At 49.8% G+C, this 19,659-nt stretch overlaps 1 protein-coding gene across 2 annotated transcripts; it reads left to right on the top strand.

The window, feature by feature from the left end:
- Positions 1-1,727: 1,727 nt before the first annotated feature.
- UAP1L1 (UDP-N-acetylglucosamine pyrophosphorylase 1 like 1) lies at positions 1,728-19,237 on the top strand. Of its 2 annotated transcripts, none has more exons than XM_080402220.1 (9): positions 1,728-2,063; positions 8,134-8,338; positions 10,024-10,199; positions 11,347-11,519; positions 12,346-12,539; positions 13,353-13,493; positions 15,088-15,273; positions 16,027-16,093; positions 16,822-19,237. In XM_080402220.1, exons 1-9 carry the CDS (start codon positions 1,793-1,795, stop codon positions 16,906-16,908), a joined length of 1,500 nt encoding a protein of 499 aa, XP_080258346.1. In that variant the 5' UTR covers positions 1,728-1,792; the 3' UTR covers positions 16,909-19,237. The 2 variants fall into 2 exon arrangements, with proteins under 2 accessions (XP_080258346.1, XP_080258347.1); XM_080402221.1 differs by lacking the exon at positions 1,728-2,063 and adding an exon at positions 3,536-3,563.
- The last annotated feature ends 422 nt before the right edge of the window (positions 19,238-19,659 follow it).

The raw sequence follows: 19,659 nt of genomic DNA, 5'->3' as shown, positions 1-19,659 counted from the left end.
TGTCATAAACTCCACTCCGTTGCTGCCGACAAAGCCAGCTGTCCCAGGAGCGGCTAAGGGCAGTGTGTAGTAAGTCATGCCACAGCCATAAACTACTCAGCCTTTCATCTTATTCAGGGAATGACTGTAAAACTGCATTTCTTTGGGCAATGTATTAGTGGATACCTATATACTGAAGCCTGAAGCAGGGCATTAAAATTAAGAAGCTCTGCCTCTCTCCTGGTAGAATATCTTACCCCAATGGAACAGTGCTTGCTCTCTGTTTTCCCAGTGCTGGAGCTTTTTTAATGACGATTTTCCTGTTCCACTTGCATGTTTGCTTTTCATTTGGCCCAAGCGCACCTCCTTCCTGCTCTCTCAGGTTGTCCTGCCTGGTATATCTGATCCAACCTGCCAGTGGTTTTATTGCTTTACAGAAGAAAATTCCTACCCACATGGGTGCAACGGGTTGTGGAATTAACCCCAGGGGACTCTGTGCAGCAAGACAAACCTGTTCTGGTGGATGGCTGGATTTGGGGGGTGGGATCACATTCACCAACATCAGCATGATAACTGAGATCCCACAGCTACAGATCCCATAGTTATGAGATCCCATGGCTATGTGCTGGAGTTCCTTCAAGGTCAGGCAGCAGGGGCTGAACGGGTCCTGCAGGAAAAGGCAGGGCTGGATTTGTCAGTCGGATCTGACAGAGCCTTTTCTGATGAACAAGGGTCGATGGTTGTGCAGGCACCACGTGTGTGAAAGGACCTGCACCCATTCCCATGCCAGGCAGGCAGGGAATTCATCCATAGCAGGGAGGGATTTTGTGTAAACGGGAGCGGGGTGAGGAGTATTTGAAACATCAAGCAGGGGCTATGTCGAGTCACATTAAATAGGAAATGGAGTGTGAAACAGAAGCTTGGACAACTATCAGGGACTCCTCCTGACCCGATGTCACATCTGTGGGGGTCCAGTGCCCCTGACTGCAGTCACACGCAGGGAGGTGGCTGTGTCTGTCCCTCTCCTCACCTCCTCCTGCCCCGACAGCAGGCAGGAGCCACAGGGGCAGCCGATGGCTGCGATGGGGAGTCAGTGCCAAGCTGGCCAGCGGCACGAGGGAACCGAACATACCAGTGGCTCGCAGGCAGGTGCATGGGACATGGCACTGTCCCTGCTCTCGGCAGCCTGTGACCACAGCATGGGTCGCAGGGCTGGCTGCCCCCCCCCCCGCCTTCTGGCTCCTGGGGACTGGCTCAGCCTTTGGGTCTTCGCATCTTGTCACTTCACCGCTGCCCGCGTCGCGTCTCTGGTGAGGAGCTGGATGTTGGAGCCAGGGGATCTGACCCTGCAGCGGCCATCAAGGCTGGCATGAGGTGGGATCTCCCCAGTGTTGGAGCCAGGGGGTCTGACCCTGCAGTGGGCATCACGGCCGGCGTGCGGTGGGACCCCCCAAGCTGCCCGCCCGCTGCAACAACCCCGGGAGCTTTCCGATGCATTTGCACATGTGGGCGCAAGACGGGGCGTGCGGCTTCCCCACCTACACAGGTCCCAGCGCCAACAGCCTCGGGGTCCCCATCAGACACCCCCCCGCAGCCAAACGCGTCTCACCCGCTGGCGGGGCTGTGACCTCGGCCTTGGGGCCGGGCGGGGGGCGCAGGCAGCCCCCCTGGCAGCGCGGGCCCGGGGAAAGAGCCGCCCGGGGGGAAGCGGACGTGGCCCCGGCGGGAGGTGCTGCGGGAGGCGGGCCCGGCGTGCCGTGACCCCGCCCGGTGCCGCCCGGTGCCGGCGGGCAGAGGCGGCGGCAGCTGCGCCATGGGGCCGCCCGAGGAGGTGCGGGCACGGCTGGCGCGGTGCGGGCAGAGCCACCTGCTGCGCTTCTGGCCCGAGCTGGGCCCCGAGCAGCGCCGGGCGCTGCTGGCAGCGCTGCCGCCGGGGCTGGGCGAGCACTGCCGGCTGGCGGCGGCGGCCGGGGCCCGGGGCCCGCCGGAGCACCTGGACGGGCGGATGGAGCCGCTGCCCGCCCGGCTGCTGGGCAGCGCCCGCCGCAGCGGCGCCGCCGCGCTGGAGCGCTGGCAGGCGGAAGGTGAGCTGGGCCGGGGGCCTTGCTGCGCCCCCTCCTTCAGCGCGGGGGGCGGCCGCGGGGAGGGGGGGCGCAGGGCGGGGTGCCCAGCGCGGCCCTCCCGCTGTTCGGTGCCCAAAATATTGCGGCTTAAAAAAACACCCGGGGGTGGCTTATACCCGACGGGGCGCGCCGGGGCCGGGCTGCCCCCCCGCGGCATCCTGCCGGTGCGGAGACGGGGGCTGTGCTTAACCCGGGGGGGGGGCGGCGCAGGCATCCCGTGCGGCGGCACCGTGCTTTGCTGGGGGGTTGGTGTCGGCCAGCGGGGAGGCGGGGGGGGGCAGGCAGGGAGTTGGGGGCCTGGCAGGAAAGGGGAGCAGGCAGGGAGGTGGAGGGGCAGGTGGGGTGGGAGAGGTGTGTGGGGGGGGGCGGGCAGGGGCTGTGCAAGCACATTGGGGCCATGACATTGAACTTGCCCTCTTGGCTGTCACCATACGGTGGCTGGGACGTCAGTCACCATACGGTGGCTGGGACATGGGATTTTCCCTCTTGGCTGTCACCATACTGTGGCAGGGACATGGGGTTTTCCCTCTTGGCTGTCACCGTACTGTGGCCGGCGGGGGTGAGGTCCCTGGCGAGGGTGGGGGCAGAGGGCTTGTGTTGCTGCCGAACTGGGAGCGCCCGGGTGATCCCTCAGATCGCTTCCAGATGTGAGGGCAGGCCTTGGGCTGGCGAGGGGCCCCATCCCAGCTGTGCCACGTGTGGCGCAGGAGGGAGGTGGGATCTGGCAGCAGAGTGGATGGGTAGTGTGGAAGAAGCCCAGAAAAACCCAGCATCTGTATTTTTGGAGCCCAGGAGATGCTGGTGGTATTCCCTGGTCACCCCGTGGGTGTGTGAAGGATGGGGTCCGTGGCTGGATGTGGTGCTGTTCTCCTCCCACAGCACGTCTTACACTGACATCCTGCGCTTTTTCCTAAGTTTACACTCCGTTTTATTTATTTACAAAGGTTCAGATCTGTTTCCCCTCCTTCTTTATAAAATATAACAGCACCGTTGAAAAATAATCTTAATAAAAAACAGGAAGCCAGTAAAAACCCAGCTGTGGTCAGAGAGACACTTGCATAAATTGTGGCAAGTGTCCGCACAGCCTTGACCTAAACCTGCCAGCAAAGAGGTGGGGGGGTGCGGGCAGGGGAGTAACAATTTCCAAATAAAAGCAAAACCAGCAGTGGTGAGGTCACAGTGCAGAGCTTTTCTGCCACATCAGACTCTGCTGACGGGGCTGAGCAGTGATGGAAGGAGCGAGAGGAAACTCTGGTGACCCAAGGGCCACGTGAGCTTGGTCCAGCTGTGGTTTCCACCAGCCATGCTCACGTCTGCAGCTGAGCAGAGGGTGTCAGCACCCAGCCAGCACCGTAGCAGCCACCCAGGTGTAACTGGGGGGGGACGGACTTGCCCGGACTGTGGTTGCCTCTTGCTTGAGAGCATCGCAGCAAGGAGGAGGTGAACCTATGAATCCTAGAGGTAGATGGGTCTAGGTCAGGGCTGTGCAGTTCAATTAACAAGTTTACCAAGTTGGATCCTTTGTTTTCCACCTTGGCAGGCCAGCGAGGAGCTGGTGTATCTGCCTTGTGCTGCCGCCTGCAGCAGGGAAGGGGAGGGAAGGGAAGGGGCGGCAGGCTGCGTGCGGCTGGCCTCGCTCTCTGGAAGCGGTGCTTACGGGGATCCAGAAGGTCTGTTTGGGATCTCCAGCACCATGCACAGGTTACCTGGCCCTGAAATCCAGATGGCCTGAGCCACGTCAGACTTGCTGGCAGTGTTTCTTAGTTTCTACCAGGAGAGGGGGATGCGGTTCTGGTACCCTGGGGTTTGTTTTTATCAGACAGTTTAATGCTGGAGGTGGGAATCGGCCCTGGGTTTTATTTCCCACAGCAGGGTAATCAGGAGCAAGACTTTGTGCTGCTGAACCTGGGCAGTGCTGGGGTGATGTGTGTCCCTGCAGATATGGCCTTGTCCCTGGGAGCATCCCTGTGCCCCTGCACGGCATTTCCCAGCTCCCATTTCATCAGAGGTTTTCATGAGCTCTTCTGGTTATCTGACTGCTCTGCAGAATTAAGGATTTTGGGTTTTTTGCTTTATTTTTCTCTTGCTGACTGCTGTTGTAATTGGGCTGATGTGCTTGTTCAGCAGAAAAATTCAGTCTGTTCTTGCAAGATCAATCTGTTCTTCCTGCAAAACCTGCTTTTGTTTTTTCCTTTCTGTGCAGAATTAGACTTACTGCAGCATTGGTGGGTATCTTAACAGCCAGCACATCTTCCCTTTTTTGTTTGGTTGAGCTGTTTGTATTTCATATGTTGCAGGAAATAAGTTGGACTTTAATATTTTACTGCAGGAATGTGCATCAAGGTGAGTCAGTTGTTAGGAACTTTAGTTGTGAGTATTGGTAGTTTTGTAGCTGTGGCACAACTGGTGCAGCTGTGGATGAGCCAGATATTTGCATCCTGAGGAGCAAGTAGCTGGAGGCAACTGGATGGTGATGTGTATAAGGCCAACAGCATCCTGGCTTGTATCCGAAACAGTGTGGCCAGCAGGACCAGGGCAGTGATCGTCCCTCTGTACTTAGCATTGGTGAGGCTGCATCTCGAATCCTGTGTTCAGTTTCGGGCCCCTTGCTTCAAGAGGGACCTTGAGGTGCTGGAGCGTGTCCAGAGACAGGCAACAGAGCTGGGGAAGGGTGTAGAGCACAAGTCTGATGGGGAGCAGCTGAGGGAACTGGGGATGTTCAGCCTGGAGGGGAGGGGGCTCAGGGGGGACCTTCTGGCTCTCTGCAGCTCCCTGACAGGGGCTGTAGGCAGGGGGGGTCGGTCTCTTCCCCCAGGTAACAAGCGACAGGACAAGAGGAAACAGCGTCAAGTTGCACCAGGGGAGGTTTAGATCAGATATTAGGAAAAAATTCTTCACTGAAAGGGCTGTCAAGCATTGGAACAGGCTGTCTAGAGAGGTGGTAGAATCACCATCCCTGGAGGTGTTTAAAAAAACTGGTAGATGTGGTACCTGGGGACATGGTTTAGTGGTGGGCTGGGCAGTGCTGGGTTAAGGGTTGGACTTGATCTTAAAGAACTTTTCCAGCCTAAATCATTCTATGATTATTAGTTCCTGTGCTCACTGGGCTTGCTGGCCCTGCACAGCTGCACATGCTGGTCTTGCGGTGCTGTCTCATGGTACTAGTTCAGCCTCGGGCGGCTGTGGCACGGTGACATTCAGAACCTTTGCCATTGCCAGGTCTCTGGGCTCGTGTCCATCCACTGTGGGTTTTAAATGTGGTTGGGAATCACTGGAGAGTGACTCGTGCAGTGTCACCCTTGGCTGTGGGAATGACGGTGAGTGCACTTGACAGTGTTAGTGGCCAAGGGCTTTTCTTCGCTCAGACACCGCTGTTTATCTTGTTTTACGAGAGGCTTATCGTTACTGTGGAGAGGCCAGGATTAAGCCTGCTCAGGGATAGACTGGCCAAGCGAGAGGCATTTCCTTGCAGAGCAGTGAATCAGCTCCCTGCGCTGGTTGAGCTCAGGACCATGACAGTCGTTATTCCTTTTCCTGGGATAAAGCAGCGGGGGGAGTGGGCAGCATCTGTGCAACCATGTCTCCGCTCATGGTAACACTCACTTCTTCAGCTGCAGCCGTGAGTGTCCTCTCCCTGCCGCAGGACAGGGGGAGGCTGCCACAGCAGTGCCCTGAGCTGAAGAGTTTGGCTTTGGTTTCTAACCACAATAATTTTACTTTTCTCTCCCCACTGGTAATTTTGTCATCGCTGCTGGCCACTCTGCTGGCCCGTGATCCCTTCCCGCTTGGTCCTATGGCTGTGGCTCCAAGGCACAAGCAGAGGTGATGGCGGGACTGGTCCTGGGGGGGATGTGGGCTCAAGGGCTAGCTGGGAGCTGAGCACCCCTGGCTGGTCTGGTGCTGAGCTGGCTGTCAGTTTGCTGATCTCTGGGTCTGTGTGTGGAGTTGGGAGAAGGGAAGGGGGAGGAGGCTGGTAGGAATGAAGGTTTTCCTCAGGACTGTGTTCCTCTGTGCTGTGTGGCTGAGGTAAGCCAGGCTTGTGTGGCAAGCAGAGGTCTTGTCCGCACCCTTCCCTCCCTGTTGCTGCCTCTGCACTGCGTCCCAGTGTGGGAAGAGCCACCACCTGAGCTGGGGCACTGGGAGACCTGGAGCCCTTTGGTTGTGTCTTTCCCTTCTCCTGCAGTGGTGCTGTATGCTGTCAAACTGTGCTGAGCACGTGGCAGCAAACTGTGTGCCAGGGACTGGAGTGAGTAATTGCGGTGTAACTAACACCTTAGACCCCCCAGCTCTGTGCTTTAAGACTTTTGTGATGGGAAGTTCAGTAAAGATGTGAAGGAGCCGTTAATTGCTTGTGTTTTGTTGCATGAAATTATGCTTATTTTATTTGCATCACCATACAGCTCACCCAGTGCTATTGTTTGTCCCTTTTAAATTTTATGTTTAAACCCATTCAAGCTTCCCCATCTATCCAAGGACGTCCTGAAACTCTGAAATCTGCAGACTTCCACCTGCAGCACAGGTTGCCCTCTAAAGAGCTCTCCTAATCCCACTTGGAGTGGGAGGGTAGACTACAGGTCTCCAGAGGTGGCTTCTAACCAGTGCTTCTGTGGTCCTGTGGACTCAGAGGCTCACTCTGCAGTGAAGCGATGGCAGGGCTGCATAACCGCTTCCTTCTGTGTGCCTGAGTGGGCATCGTGAGCCTTTTCGGAAGGGGTATGTTTAGGCAGAATGTTGTTACTGCTGTGGTGGGACTGAAACTTGTAAGCCTGGGCAGATCAGTAGTATAACTGCACTGAGACAAATGACTTGTGTCTCTTTTTATTGCTGAAAGTTAGATTTTTGAACAGAATTAAACCCAAGCCAGGTTGATTTTGCTCCTTTAAACAGCCAATTATTTAAAGATGAACATAAAACCAATTTTTCTTCTAATTCAGTATCTTTGGTCTCTATGTCTTCCAGTCCAAGCAGGTATTTTTTAGTCCCAGGTGTGGTTAAAATTGGGGGGGTGTTATCTCCTTGGATGTTGGGGTGAAGCACGGAGTGTCCTGGACCACAGGGAGCAGTGGCAGGTGCAGCAATGTCTGGTAGACTTCTGGCATTAGGTTGCAAAAGGCTCTGGTAGTATAACGTGGAGCAGCAGAGGTGTAGCTGCTGACCTGGGCAGTCCCAGGGCTTGCTGCATTCCTGGAGGAACGCAAAGTGTTCCCTAAGGAAAAACCTTTCTCATGGTTGTCAGTCACAAAGTGTTCCCTAAGGAAGAACCTTTCTCATGGTTGTCAGTCATTACTGTGATGCTGGCTTGAGAGAAGACAGGGAACAAAGGCTGTGAATGGGCTGGGTGTTTATTATGTGGTCTGGTTCTTCCCCAAGTTTTGGATTTTTCTGGTTTTTTTGGGAGAGATGGTACTGTTTTTAATTAGGTTGTGGGAGCTGTGGTTTCTGCAGGCTTGGCTGTGTCCTGACTGCAGCAGAACAGAAGTTGGAGCACAGGTACGGATAGCTGATAAGGCAGATTCCAGATATGCTAGTCCTTTACTGAAGATGACAACACTTCAGTTCTTTGAGATGTAGAAATGTTGGTGACAGGGACCTCTGGAGGTTTCTAGTCCAACCCCTATTTGGAACAGGACCATACCCAGCCCTCGGTCAGGTCAGCTATGGCTTTATCAAAGTAAGCCTTGAAAACCTTAGGGGACATCCCCCACCTCTCTGGATGGCTTTTCCAGTGCTGCACCACCTTTCTAGTAGAGTTTTAATCCTAATGTCGATTTTGAACCTCCTAAGTTGCAACCCGTGGCTATTGCCTGTTGTTATGCCATCTGCTGCTTTAGGGGATGAAACTGCCACGTCAAAGATGTGAAATGAATTTTTTCATATTGTGCACAGCATCGCATTTCTCTCTGAACTGCCAGCAGTGGGCATTGAACTGGCAGCTGCTGGCTGTTGCCTGAGCTCAGCAGAAAGGCTCAGGAGAAGAGCACAGGGTGTCGATTGCTTTTGTGATTCTTATGTTCCTCTTTCTCCCATTCAGGCTTGCATCAGATCGCGCAGAACAAGGTGGCAGTGCTGCTCCTGGCTGGCGGACAAGGAACTCGCCTGGGAGTGAGCTATCCCAAGGGCATGTACAACGTAGGGTTGCCCAGTGGCAAGACCTTGTATCAGATCCAAGCAGAAAGAATCCGCAAAGTGGAGCAGCTCGCTGGCCAGAGACACCACTGCAAGTGTGCCATCCCCTGGTAGGTGACCTGGAGCCAGAGACCTGCTGTGCAGGGGTCTTTGCATTGTGGTCTTGCCTATGCTGTCTTCTAGAAGTGGTTTGCTGGGTGCTATACAAAGGGAGACTTTTGTCTGCAGGATTTGCAATGCCAGCAGCTAGAGGAGGGTGCACGGGAATGGGAAGTGGTGGGTCCGTGTCTGCAGACCTGAGGGACCGAGCACTGCCCTTGAATCACTGACCTCTACCCTAACTGCTGTACCATGCTGCCTTTTCAAGCACAGTCCCTGACAACACTAAACAGCACCTTTACAGTGCCTGCTTCAGATGCTTCGCAAGAGATTTCATATTTGTGCTGTGCTTTCTCAGGTTCTTGCGTGGAGGGAGAGATCGCCTAGAACTCGCCTTCCAAGACCCTCTGCCTCCCCTTGCCTGCAGTTTCTGCCACAGCAAAAAACCACCTTCCCTCACAGTAGTAAATGCTTGTCATGCTCCGTGTTCAGGCCACCTCCTGCTGTTGCTGTGTATAGCTGGCTGCCATCTCTCCTGGCTGCTCATAGCCTTCAAAAGCCTTCAAAAGAGACGAGCTCTGTGCAAGTTGCAAAATATGAATACCCTATGGGATGTGGTGGGGGAGATAGAGAGAGGGAGGTGCTGCAGCACGCTTCTGGCAGTGTTTTCTGCTAAGTGCTCTTTGTTGGATTATGAAGAGGTACCTTCATGAAATCAGTCTGGCCTGAGCTGGGGTTTAGGAAGAGTGAAAGGGCAGGTGCCCGAGGCATTCAGAGAAGCACATTGTTTTACAAATGGTGTTTCTTTCTGAAGCCATGCATGCATGACCTGAATTGCAAATGCACCATCCCTGGTGCTACTGGAAGCCAGGACAGGTTATTTGCAGGATGAAACATCTGATTACATTTACAGTTTCAGTCCCTGGACTGAGGAGGCAGTTGGCTGCTACAGTACAGCAGAGGCCAGGCCATGCTGTGCTGCAAAAGTGTAAATTGTGTGTGTGTGTGTGTGGTCCAGGCTCTGCAAGGGATTGATTCCCCATGTGTGCTGGCAAAGGACCCTGTATACCTATTCTAGTAATTGTTGAAATGCTTGACAGGTAGATGATGAAGATGGCTTGACAAGTAGATGATGAAGATGGCTCGTAGCTGCTGTTGAAGAAGGAGGGTAATGGAGGGGGAGACAGCAGCAATGTGGAGGTGGAAGGAGATGAGGAAATAGAGAAACTTAAGGGAAAAACAGATCATGCAGCCAGTATTTGAAAATGCTGCTGTTTGCCTTGGCACAGAAGAGGCACTGGCCAACTGAGCTGCTGTGGATTTGCAGCTCATTCTCAGCACCTCGTGCTGGTCAGTCTTTCTTTAGACACTTAACATCAGTTTGAATCTAGGCTGAATGAGGCTATTGTACCATCCTTTGCCTTGTTTTCCAGCTCATTCGGATATGCAGTTCACATTTAGCATTTCTGTCCTGGCTGAAGCTAAGCCTGAGGGTGGGGTTGTGCAGAAGACCCTGTGCAGTCCTCCTGCGGGATGAGTTCTGGAGGAGAGCAATCCTGCTCTGGTTGCAAACCGCAGGATCCTGTAGCGTCTCTCATTTAACATTCTTGAGTTTCCTTCCTTTTGTGTTCCGTTTGTAGTTTTCTCTTTGGCTTGTGCTTTTCTCACTCATTACTCAGCACCTGTTCCTACCCAGGTACATCATGACCAGTGAGTTCACGCTGGCACCGACAGAGGAGTTCTTTGTAGAACACAACTACTTCAACCTGGATAGGTCCAACGTGGTCATGTTTGAGCAACGGATGCTGCCCGCTGTCACCTTTGATGGGAAGGCCATCTTGGAGGAGAAGGGAAAAATTGCTATGGCTCCAGGTACCCCGCCGTTCATTCTTAACGTTACTCATGCAGTGATGTAATATGTGTTGATAATTGCTACTAGCCATCAGCCAGCCTTGGCACATGGAGCAGGCTTTGGAGGTCAGTGTTAATGATTCTGATTAGCGTGGGAGGATTCAGTTAAATGTTCAGGCTGGTAATCAAGAGTGTAGCAATTGCTGTGTAGTTCTTGCTGGAGATTTGCCCACAGCACGTTTTTTATCAAAGTCTGGGAGCATTGGCAGGATTAGGAGCGGTGCAGTGGCAGGTTAGGAACAGCGTGCATCGGCAGGGCTGTGCGTGGGGTCCCTGGGGTGTTGCCTCCTGGGAAGAAGGTGCTGGGAGCTGGGCTCCCGTTTGAGGCTGATAGCTGGAAATGGGTAAAAAAGCAGCAAGCGGGTTAACTCTTTCTAAAGTGATTGCCATGTCTCACCTAGTAGGGTTCTCCTCTTACTCTGGAGATGGTAAATGGCTCGGTGAAGGTAGCTGGGTTGGGGCTGTCTTGCAGTGATGTGGTTTTGTGGCTACAGAGTGGTATTCCCGAGCTGACAGGGGTGTCAGAGGAGGTGACAGGGGTGTCAAGAAGAGGAACTGTGGAAGGGTGATCTGTGATGAACAAAAATGCAACTGTCTTTTGTGCATCTGCAGTTCAAGCCTTTAAAAAGTCATTGGGAAGTTGCAGGGGGAAGATAAACAGAATCTTCCCCCTGCAGATTATTAAGTCCCCAGAATCAGACTTATTTTTGTCTTTTTCTCCAAGCTGAGTTTTAAATACGCTCTCGCTCTGCACTGAGGAGAGGAAATAACAGGCTTTTCCCACCCTCTGCATCATGTTTTGCCCTTTAGTGTTTTCCCTCCACAGATCTTACAAGGCTTCATAAAGTTTTGTAACTCTTCTCTGTGAGGCTGGTCCCCGCAGTCCCATGCTGCTGGTGAGGGAGCTGGGGTGTGGAGGGCAACAGGCTTGTCTGAACTGTGGCAGAGCTGGAAATAAAACCTGGTAGCAGTGAGTCTTGGCTAGAAAGCATCCGCTGCTCTGCTGTTCAAGAAAGTTTGTTCAGGACTTTCAACTTACACTGTTAGTTGCAAAAACTCCATAAAGTCACTAATTAACCAGTGCTTTCTCTTTTCTCTTGCGTTATAGATGGCAATGGTGGCTTATACCGTGCTTTGGTGGATAATAAGATCTTGGATGACATGAAGCAGCGTGGAATCCAGTATGTCCATGTATACTGTGTGGACAATATCCTCGTGAAAATGGCAGATCCAGTCTTCATAGGCTTCTGCGTTTCCAAAGGGGCAGATTGTGGTGCAAAGGTGAAGCGGAGCTAATGCCGGGCTGTTTTCCCCTGGGGAGTTAAAGTCTGATTACACTTGGAAGCTGCTGGCTTGAATGAGCTGAGGTGTTCAGACCTTTGAACAGCGGCTCACTTCAAGCAGATTTAGAGGAGCTGCTTGCTGCCTGCGTTGCATTCAGAGCTCCTACCTGCGGGTGTCCTCCTCTGCTCTTCCTGGAGTACTGTGGAAAATTAACTTCAATTAAAGCAGGGACTGTGACTGCACAGGAAACTACAGACTGGAATTGCTTCCTCTTTGTGCCCTGCCCTTTCTACAAAGGCACTTGGGCCATCTAGAAGCCACATTGGACTGGGTTGTAATGCGTTTTATAAATGTACCTTTAAGTCCAATGGAGGCATTCCTTATATCCCACTGTGGAAGATGGGGAAAGCCAAACCAGCCTGGTTTTTGTCCCCATTAGGCAGCAGGTATATATTACTTTAATCATTAACACTGTTCATGCAAATGGGGAGCTGAAGGCTAATACCTGCAGACGTTTTTCATTTAATGCCAGGTCCCAGTCCTTGACAAGAGAAGTGCCCCCGTGTGCTGATTTTTTTTAAACTGGTTTGTCTTCTGAGCAACTGTGCAATTAAGCGTGTGAATACAGAGTTTGATGTCCAGCTGTTGGACAGAATGTGCCTCTGGGATACCCTGCACACTCAGCACTGCCCTGCCCGTGCTCTGAAGGTGCTGCAGGTTCAGCGTGCAATAGTCCTGTAGGATCGTTTGTATGTGGGAGCTGGTTGGAATAGTGCTGGGATTTTCTTCATCCTTGTCATAGCCCTCTGTCCTGTGGCTGCAGGTAGTGGAGAAAGCCTACCCCACGGAGCCTGTTGGGGTGCTGTGCTGTGTGGATGGGGTCTACCAGGTGGTGGAATACAGTGAGATCAGCCTGGAGACTGCACAGCAGCAAAGCCCCGAGGGGGGACTGATGTACAGCACTGGCAATATCTGCAACCATTTCTTCACAGTCGAGTTCCTGGAGGCAGTGGCCCAGTAAGTCCCAGCAGACCTGCTAGGCAGCTGTGCAGCCCAGAAATACCTCCAACAGTGGGTCTTCCCGTTTGCCACCCTGGAATTGCAGTTATGGGTACCTCCTGCTCTGCTCTTCACTTCTGCTCTCCTCCAAACAGTCCAAAGCAGTGATGTTCCCCTTCTGAGAGCCCCAGCGTGCTCCTCAGGCCTTACCTAATGAAGAGGTTGCCTGCTTTGCTGTAGCTAGATTGACCAAGATACACCAGTGCATGACCCCCTGGGCCTGCAAAGGTGAACAGCCATGCGGGCTGCAGTGCTGGCCGTGATGCAGCCCTGTGCTGAGGATTTTCAATGGAGGTGCCACCCATGGCATCCGTTGGGGCAACAGAGGTTAGGGGAGAGGATGAAGCGGGGGAAGGAGCCTGCGCTTTGGTGTTGGGAGGTGGGGATGTGATGCTGGGCATTCAGTGAGCAGCTGTATGACCTTCCTGAAGAGCTTGATCCACCCTTGTGTGAGGGACCTGCTTTGCTCTGCTGTCATCCCTGTCAGGTAACAATTGGGTTACCTTTTTTTTAATCTTTGCCTGCAGTTTCAGCTCTACGCTAGGTTCTTGGTCTCCTCTTGCTTTACCCTGTCATGTCGCACTGGTGCAGGGCTGCTCTGCTCCGTGAAGTGTTTTTCCTGGATGTGACTTGGATCAGTTTGGAGAGAGCAACACCCACAACAGCTGAGAGATGACCCAGAGCAGTAATAAGCCATCTGCTTCCCAGAAATGTATTACTTCGTTCTAAGTGGGCAGGAAGGAAATGAACTTGTTTCTTCTCCTTTTGCAGGAAATATGAACCACAGCTGAAGCATCATGTAGCCATAAAGAAGGTGCCCTACATTGACGAGGAGGGAAATCTGGTAAAACCGCTAAAACCGAACGGGATAAAGCTGGAGAAGTTTGTGTTTGATGTGTTCCAGTTCTCTAAGTTAGTGGCAGACATGATTTTATTTTTTCCCTCCCTTTCTCAATGTTTTGTTTGAATGACTGTAGGTTGTAACAGGCCTTGCCAGGGAGCGTGTGGTTTGTGGGTGGCTTGTTAGGAAGGATGCTGGATTTCCACCAAGCTCCAGCGCAACAGTAACGCTGCAGGCTCCAAGAGGTGCAGTCACAGGGTGCTTGGCATAGCCCGGCTTGCTCTGACCATGCTCCCGGAACTGTTCCTTCTTCCAAGGATGTGTTGGCTGGCCTGGCGTCTGCCAGTCCTGTGAAAGAAAGAAAGAAAGAAAGAAAAAAAGGAAATCAAACTCAAAGCCAGCATTTAATACAAGCCCATGTTGGAGTATTCAGATTCGCAAAAATTGGGTCTTTGAGGATTGTGGCTTCCCTGGCAATTGCTGCTCTGGTTATGTTCTTGGTGTGTGTTATGCCAGGGCTCAGCTTACACTCTTTGTTCTTGGAAAACAGGTTGCTTGAGCACTGTGGGGCCAAGTTACTGTTGCTGTGGGAACTGTCAGTGTTGACTTGCCAAGCTCTGAAACATAGCCGAGTGCGCTGTGCCACGGTGTTAGCACAGTCGGGGTACTTACTTTGTGTTTAGGGAATACAGCTTTTAATAATTTAGGAATTTAGCATAAATGTTCTTATAAAACCTATTTTTCAAGGTCTGGAATTCAGCAGTAAAGATTTTGTTCTAGGCTTAAATAAATGGCAAAAAGACACCTCAGGCAAACTGAATTATCTTTGTTTTGGGGATAGTATTATTTTTTTTTGAGAGGATTCACTTTAGGATAGAGAGCCCAAGGTTTGAACTGGTACTTGTTACCTGACATGCATTCAGTAAAGAAGTATCATGCTGAATATTCAACGTTCTGAGCTTTGAAAGGACTCATTTGCAAGTAGTGATTCCTTGTGTTTTTTTAATAATACGGCAAAACCAGCTTGGCAGCTGCTCTTCACATGTGAAATGCAGAAATGCACAGATGCTGCTGTGGGATGTTTTAATTTGCATTCTCATTTCTGGTAAACAGCTGTACTTAGCTTTCAACTGTGAATCCTCCCGTATTGCTTATTCATCCCTGGGAACTGGTGTCCTCAGTTGACCTTGCCTACAGACTCCCAAGTGGAGTGGCCATTTCTTGGAGCAGGGGTGCTGTGCTGTGAAGTGAGCCGCACAGCTCGGTGCTGTGTCTGAGCTTCAGAGCTTCAAGCATCACTGCTCTCTCCCTCCTGCCATGCTCTTAGCTGAGACTTTTTGTCCAGGAGCCTCCCAGTGTCTGGAGAGGTTTCTGTGGGACCTCTGCAGAACTGTGGCTTTGCTTCTCACCTGTGTGCAGCTTTTGGAGGGTCGTGAGGCTGCTGTTATGTTCCCAAGGAGACTGGGCTTCTTGTGTTTTTCCATTGTACAGCCCTGGTACATCTTTGCTCTTCACGTGGGAGGTGGGCTTTCCTTAGCTTGACTGCCCCAGGCTGCATACATCGCTGGTCCCTAAAATATGTATGAGCCTTTCCCCATGAAAGTTGTTGTTGCATCAGCAGGGCTGATGACTAGCTTTGTTTTTCATTATCGTTGTTTTCGGTAGGAATTTTGTGGCATTTGAAGTTTTGAGAGAAGAGGAGTTCTCACCACTGAAAAACGCAGACACAGCTGACAAAGACACTCCTACCACTGCTCGGCAAGCCCTCCTGGCCCAGCATTACCGTTGGGCTCTCAAGGCTGGGGCCAGATTTCTGGATGAAAATGGTTGCAGGACACCAGAGAAACTCAGGTACAAACCTCTGTGACCACCTCTGCAGCTTCTCTGCCTGTGGCCACCCAACCATGCTGGCTGGCTAACGGTATGGTTGTTTACAAAACTGGGCATTACTTTGATCACAGGGTGACTTGGCATGATTTTAGGTCTTTTCTGAACATGCAGGGTGATGTCTGTTACACCTCCTGCTCCGGTAGTGGTTGTGAGTGCTCTAGGTGGTAATGCACAGTGCTCTGGGCTTTATTGCTGCTAGAGATTCCTGCACTCGGGGTCATGAGTTGACTCTTGCTATAGGAGTTCATCGGGCAATGGCAACCTCTTCCATCATTCTGGATTTAGCCAGCCCAAGGAATTGTAATTTTTAGTCCTCACCAGCTTTTTTGAATGTAGTCTCATGTTTAAAGCCCAGCAAGATTCTCGGGTGGGCTTAAGGATCAGCTGTTACAACAATGACCAATTCAGATATTTCCTGCATCACACTGAATAGGAAGCTGTTTTTACTCCATGGGGCTATTACTTCATCAACTCACAGTTTAATAAACCCACAAGCTGTTCATTTTACCTGAAAAGCACTCTATAAAAGCAATGGTTTTGTTTTGATGAGAAACATTTGGGACCTTGTATTTTCACAGTTTGTGTTTGAATGATGTCTGGTGCATGTGAGTATAACAAATGTCTTATCCTTCTGGATATCCTGTTCTTGATGATCTTTCGAAGAAGATGCACTGTTTTCTAAGCATAGCAAGAAGTTAATCCTGTGTTCTCTAGTCTCTCAGGAACTGAAGATCCTCCGGCCGTGTGCGAGATTTCTCCATTAGTGTCTTACTTTGGAGAGGTGAGAATAACTATCTATGGGAGGTATTTTTAAGAGTGTGCATGTATGCAGGTTTCCTTCCAGACACGGGGGATGTATTTAGCCTGGGCTTGCTGAGACGTTGTAAGATCAAGGGAACTAGGACTTGGGCTCGTGGTTATATTCATGGTTCCACTGTGGTTTACTCTTCAGCACTTGGTTTGATCTCAGTTTTAGCCATCTGTAAAATGAGATTTGCAACAAGTCTGCACAGTTTCATGAAGACTCCCAAGTACTTTGAGACCTTCTGAATGAAAAGTGCAGAATATTCAAATTATACAATTCATGGGATCACTGTACTTTACATCTTCACTAGGTTTTTGTGTGCAGGTGGCAAACTCATCGCAATCGATGTGTTGTAAGAACAAAATGAAAGCAACACGATTTAAGTTGATTTTTCTTTGCTAGGATTATTCTAATGTGAGTTAAGGACACACCTTCCCATGTCTGCCCCTCCTCAGGAAGCTTGTTTCTGAGATCTGTTGTTTTATGGTTCTTCAGTGCCTCTCCTTCATGAACCCCAGGCGTGGGGCTGAAATACTTTCCATCTCTGTCACCAGGGAGGGTGTTGCTGTTGTCTGTTCTTCCCGTGACCTTTTAACTTTGGGTTGTCAGTTGTTCTTTGAGGACATTACATAGACTTAAAAATAGTGCAGGTAACCAGCCAGATCCATTTACAGGCTAACGGTACTGTTTTCACATGTTCTCAGGGTCTGGAGGCGTACATGAAGAACAAAGACTTCCCTTCTCCCTTTGTACTTGATGAAAACAAAGCAGCAATACTAGGAAATTCTTGAAGAGGAGGGAGGCCTTTCCCCCTCAAATCAGATACCTGTCTGTCAGATCCATTATAAGAACTGATGTCACTGAAATTGTCAGCTATGAAGCGCATTATATTAAAAAAAAAAATTGCTTTGCAGTATTGGATTGATGCCAGATCCTTGCAGCAGTTGTGTTTACACACATGTGTGTGCTCACCAGTTCTGTTTGGTAACTTTGAAGGCTATGCCTTTTACCTCAGTCTGTTCTGTAGACTTGGATGTGAATGAAGATTAATACCTTCCAGGTACCAAACTGATTTTATATTTCTTATTTGCTGCGCATACATGTATGTAAAAGAGCCAGTCAGGGTGTAATAAACCAGCTTTGCATTCAAGATTAAATCTCTTCAGTGCCTTGTTAGGTATCTCGTTTGTGCTGCTTGGGGTGGTTTTTTTTGTTGTTGTTTTGGTTTTTTTGTTGTTTTTTAAAAATTGTGTACACAGCTGAATAATCAGTTTGAGGTCCCATCCTGAAAATTACAGAATGACTTTGTGTACTGGGGTCTTTCTCTCCAGAGATCCGTCTTTTCCCTAATCCTGTGCTGGTTAGAAGATTCAATTCAGCAATTGCGTCCTCTAACCAGATCACGCAGAGGAGTCTGCTGCAGGTAGGGATGCTGCTGTGTGTAAGCATTGCTTGAAGTTTGGACTCCAGAGCAGAACAGACTAGTTAGTATGTCTAGGAACGCTGGTGCCATTCCAAGAAAACATAACCATAAACATATGCAGCTTAGACTGGTTGCTCTTTAGAGCTCCAGTGACCTGGGTTTTTTAATTAAAAAAAAAAAAGAAAAAGGCGATGAGAAATTTTTTTCACAACCCTCTGCTCTTCCTATCTATAACAATCATTTATATACTTTTCATTTTTCTGTTTAATGTATGCAATATACCCTCAAAGGGGACTCTCTTAAAAAGTACCTGAATGTTAATAAGAGGAACAAATCCTGATGGTAGAATTTAATGCTTAACCAAAACAACAAGCAAAAAGACTTAATCCCAGCATAACTGGTGTACACGGTGAAACACCAGCCTCTGCTTCTACAGTTTCTGGCTAGCAGTTTTCCAGCACTCTTTCACCTATGAAATAATTCTTTAGATGCCTTCCTTTTAAATACATTACCATAATGTAAAGATAGGTGTTAGCTAATTAAGGACGTTAATTGTCAGAACATATGTAGCATGTGACCTCAGCCCTGGCCAAGGGATCCCAGGGTGGCTGTGATCTACAAATGATGGTTCTTGTTCAGCCTTTGGACATTGCCCTGGGCAAGCTCGTGCCATTCGGGCACCTGCCTGCTGTAGGCACTGAACACACCAAAGTCATCTCACCCTTAATGAGGATGCTTCAGGTGCACTGCTGGGTGGCCTTTGCCTGAGGAGCACTCTGTACTTTTCCCCTAAATCAGGTGTTAAGGAAGGTGGTGAGGAAGATGCCTCATCTGGAGTGTTATTGCATGCATGTGCTTCTACTGAGGAATTGCTGATGTTATTTTATTAAGCATAAATCTTTTTAATAACTTCTGTGGCTTTCTGTAATTCCTGAGGTGAAGCTGTGTTCAGAATATTGGGGAAGTATAAAAATGTCTTTGGGAGTAAATACAGTGTGTACTTCGGTTCTTCTTTTCCAAAGCAAGCATCTAAATGTCGATGGCAGAGTGTATCTGTGTGCACATCAGCAATGAACCTTTTGCACATGCAAACCAGCTAATGACAGTTTTGATTACCTCAGTTTGCACGTGCAGCCAGGAATTCCCTTTTTTAGTATAAATTAAGCATTTGTCCTTGACATCCAATTCTGTAATTCTTTTCACATGGTGTTTCTATGGGTCATTCCATTCCTGTCAGTCAAGTTTTATATTGGAGAACAAATTGTGTTGTATCTTTGTGAGTATTGCTTGTCGATTCAGGCACATGCTTGTTTTAAATTGCACTGTGCTATAAAGAAAGGATGTTTCTTTTGCTCTTCCTAAAATGCTTTCTCTTTTGAAACTTTGGTTCCCATGTGCCTTAATCATGTGTACACTGCGCTGCTGACATGGTTTTTAGAGGTTGTTTTCAAGGAGAAGCTGAATTAGAATGCTGAATGCCTTGTCTGTTGGGGTTTTTTCTATGACAGCTCACATTTTAAACTGGAACATAGAAAAAATGTTGAGAGAACTTAAAAAAAGAATAAAATCTCTGTGTAACAAAATAATTCTGGTATGCATTATGAAATTTAAAAAGTACCTGAAACAAAGAGAGGTCCTATAGTACTCCAGAAGCTTTTGGACACTTAAGCATTTTTATAATAAAGATGTTACTGTGATTTCTATGTGTCTGTGTCTCGTCCATGAGGAAAATATGCTTGTTGTCTTTGTCCTTACGTGTCATGGGTGTTGTCACCACAGCTGCAGGACACTGAGACAGTGTCACTGAGGGCGTGGCTGGAAGCCCACGCTTCAGATGTACAAGGGGGTGTGGAACTCAGCACAGGATAATTCCTGAAGGGGTCTGATGCTATGGGATATATTTTTGCATCAGAAAATGGAAGACTGTGTTCTTGCCTGCAATCTTATTTTTTTTCCAAGCTTTTCAACTCAGTTTACTGAGGGGAAGGAGTTTAACTGTGGGTGGTGTGTGTGTTTTATTTTTAAGTAGATTTGAGTGATTTAGATCTGAGTCAGCCTTTCACAGTTATGTAGGTAATGACCGCTCACTGTAATGCAACGTTTGCTTGGCTTCCCATTG

The sequence above is a fragment of the Falco punctatus genome (assembly GCF_963210335.1).
Source record: "Falco punctatus genome assembly, chromosome: 9".
NCBI lineage: Eukaryota > Metazoa > Chordata > Aves > Falconiformes > Falconidae > Falco > Falco punctatus.
The sequence above is the reverse complement of the archived record's forward strand: the minus strand, read 5'-3'. Positions and strand labels throughout refer to the sequence as shown.

What these genes read in the sequence shown, in the direction of transcription:
- UAP1L1 (XM_080402220.1), top strand. Translation starts at nt 1,793, where the DNA reads ATGGGGCCGCCCGAGGAGGTGCGGGCACGGCTGGCGCGGTGCGGGCAG. An exon ending in GGAGCGCTGGCAGGCGGAAG is followed by an intron (nt 2,064 to 8,133) that starts GTGAGCTGGGCC and finishes TCTCCCATTCAG; the next exon opens with GCTTGCATCAGATCGCGCAG. An exon ending in AAAAATTGCTATGGCTCCAG is followed by an intron (nt 10,200 to 11,346) that starts GTACCCCGCCGT and finishes CTTGCGTTATAG; the next exon opens with ATGGCAATGGTGGCTTATAC.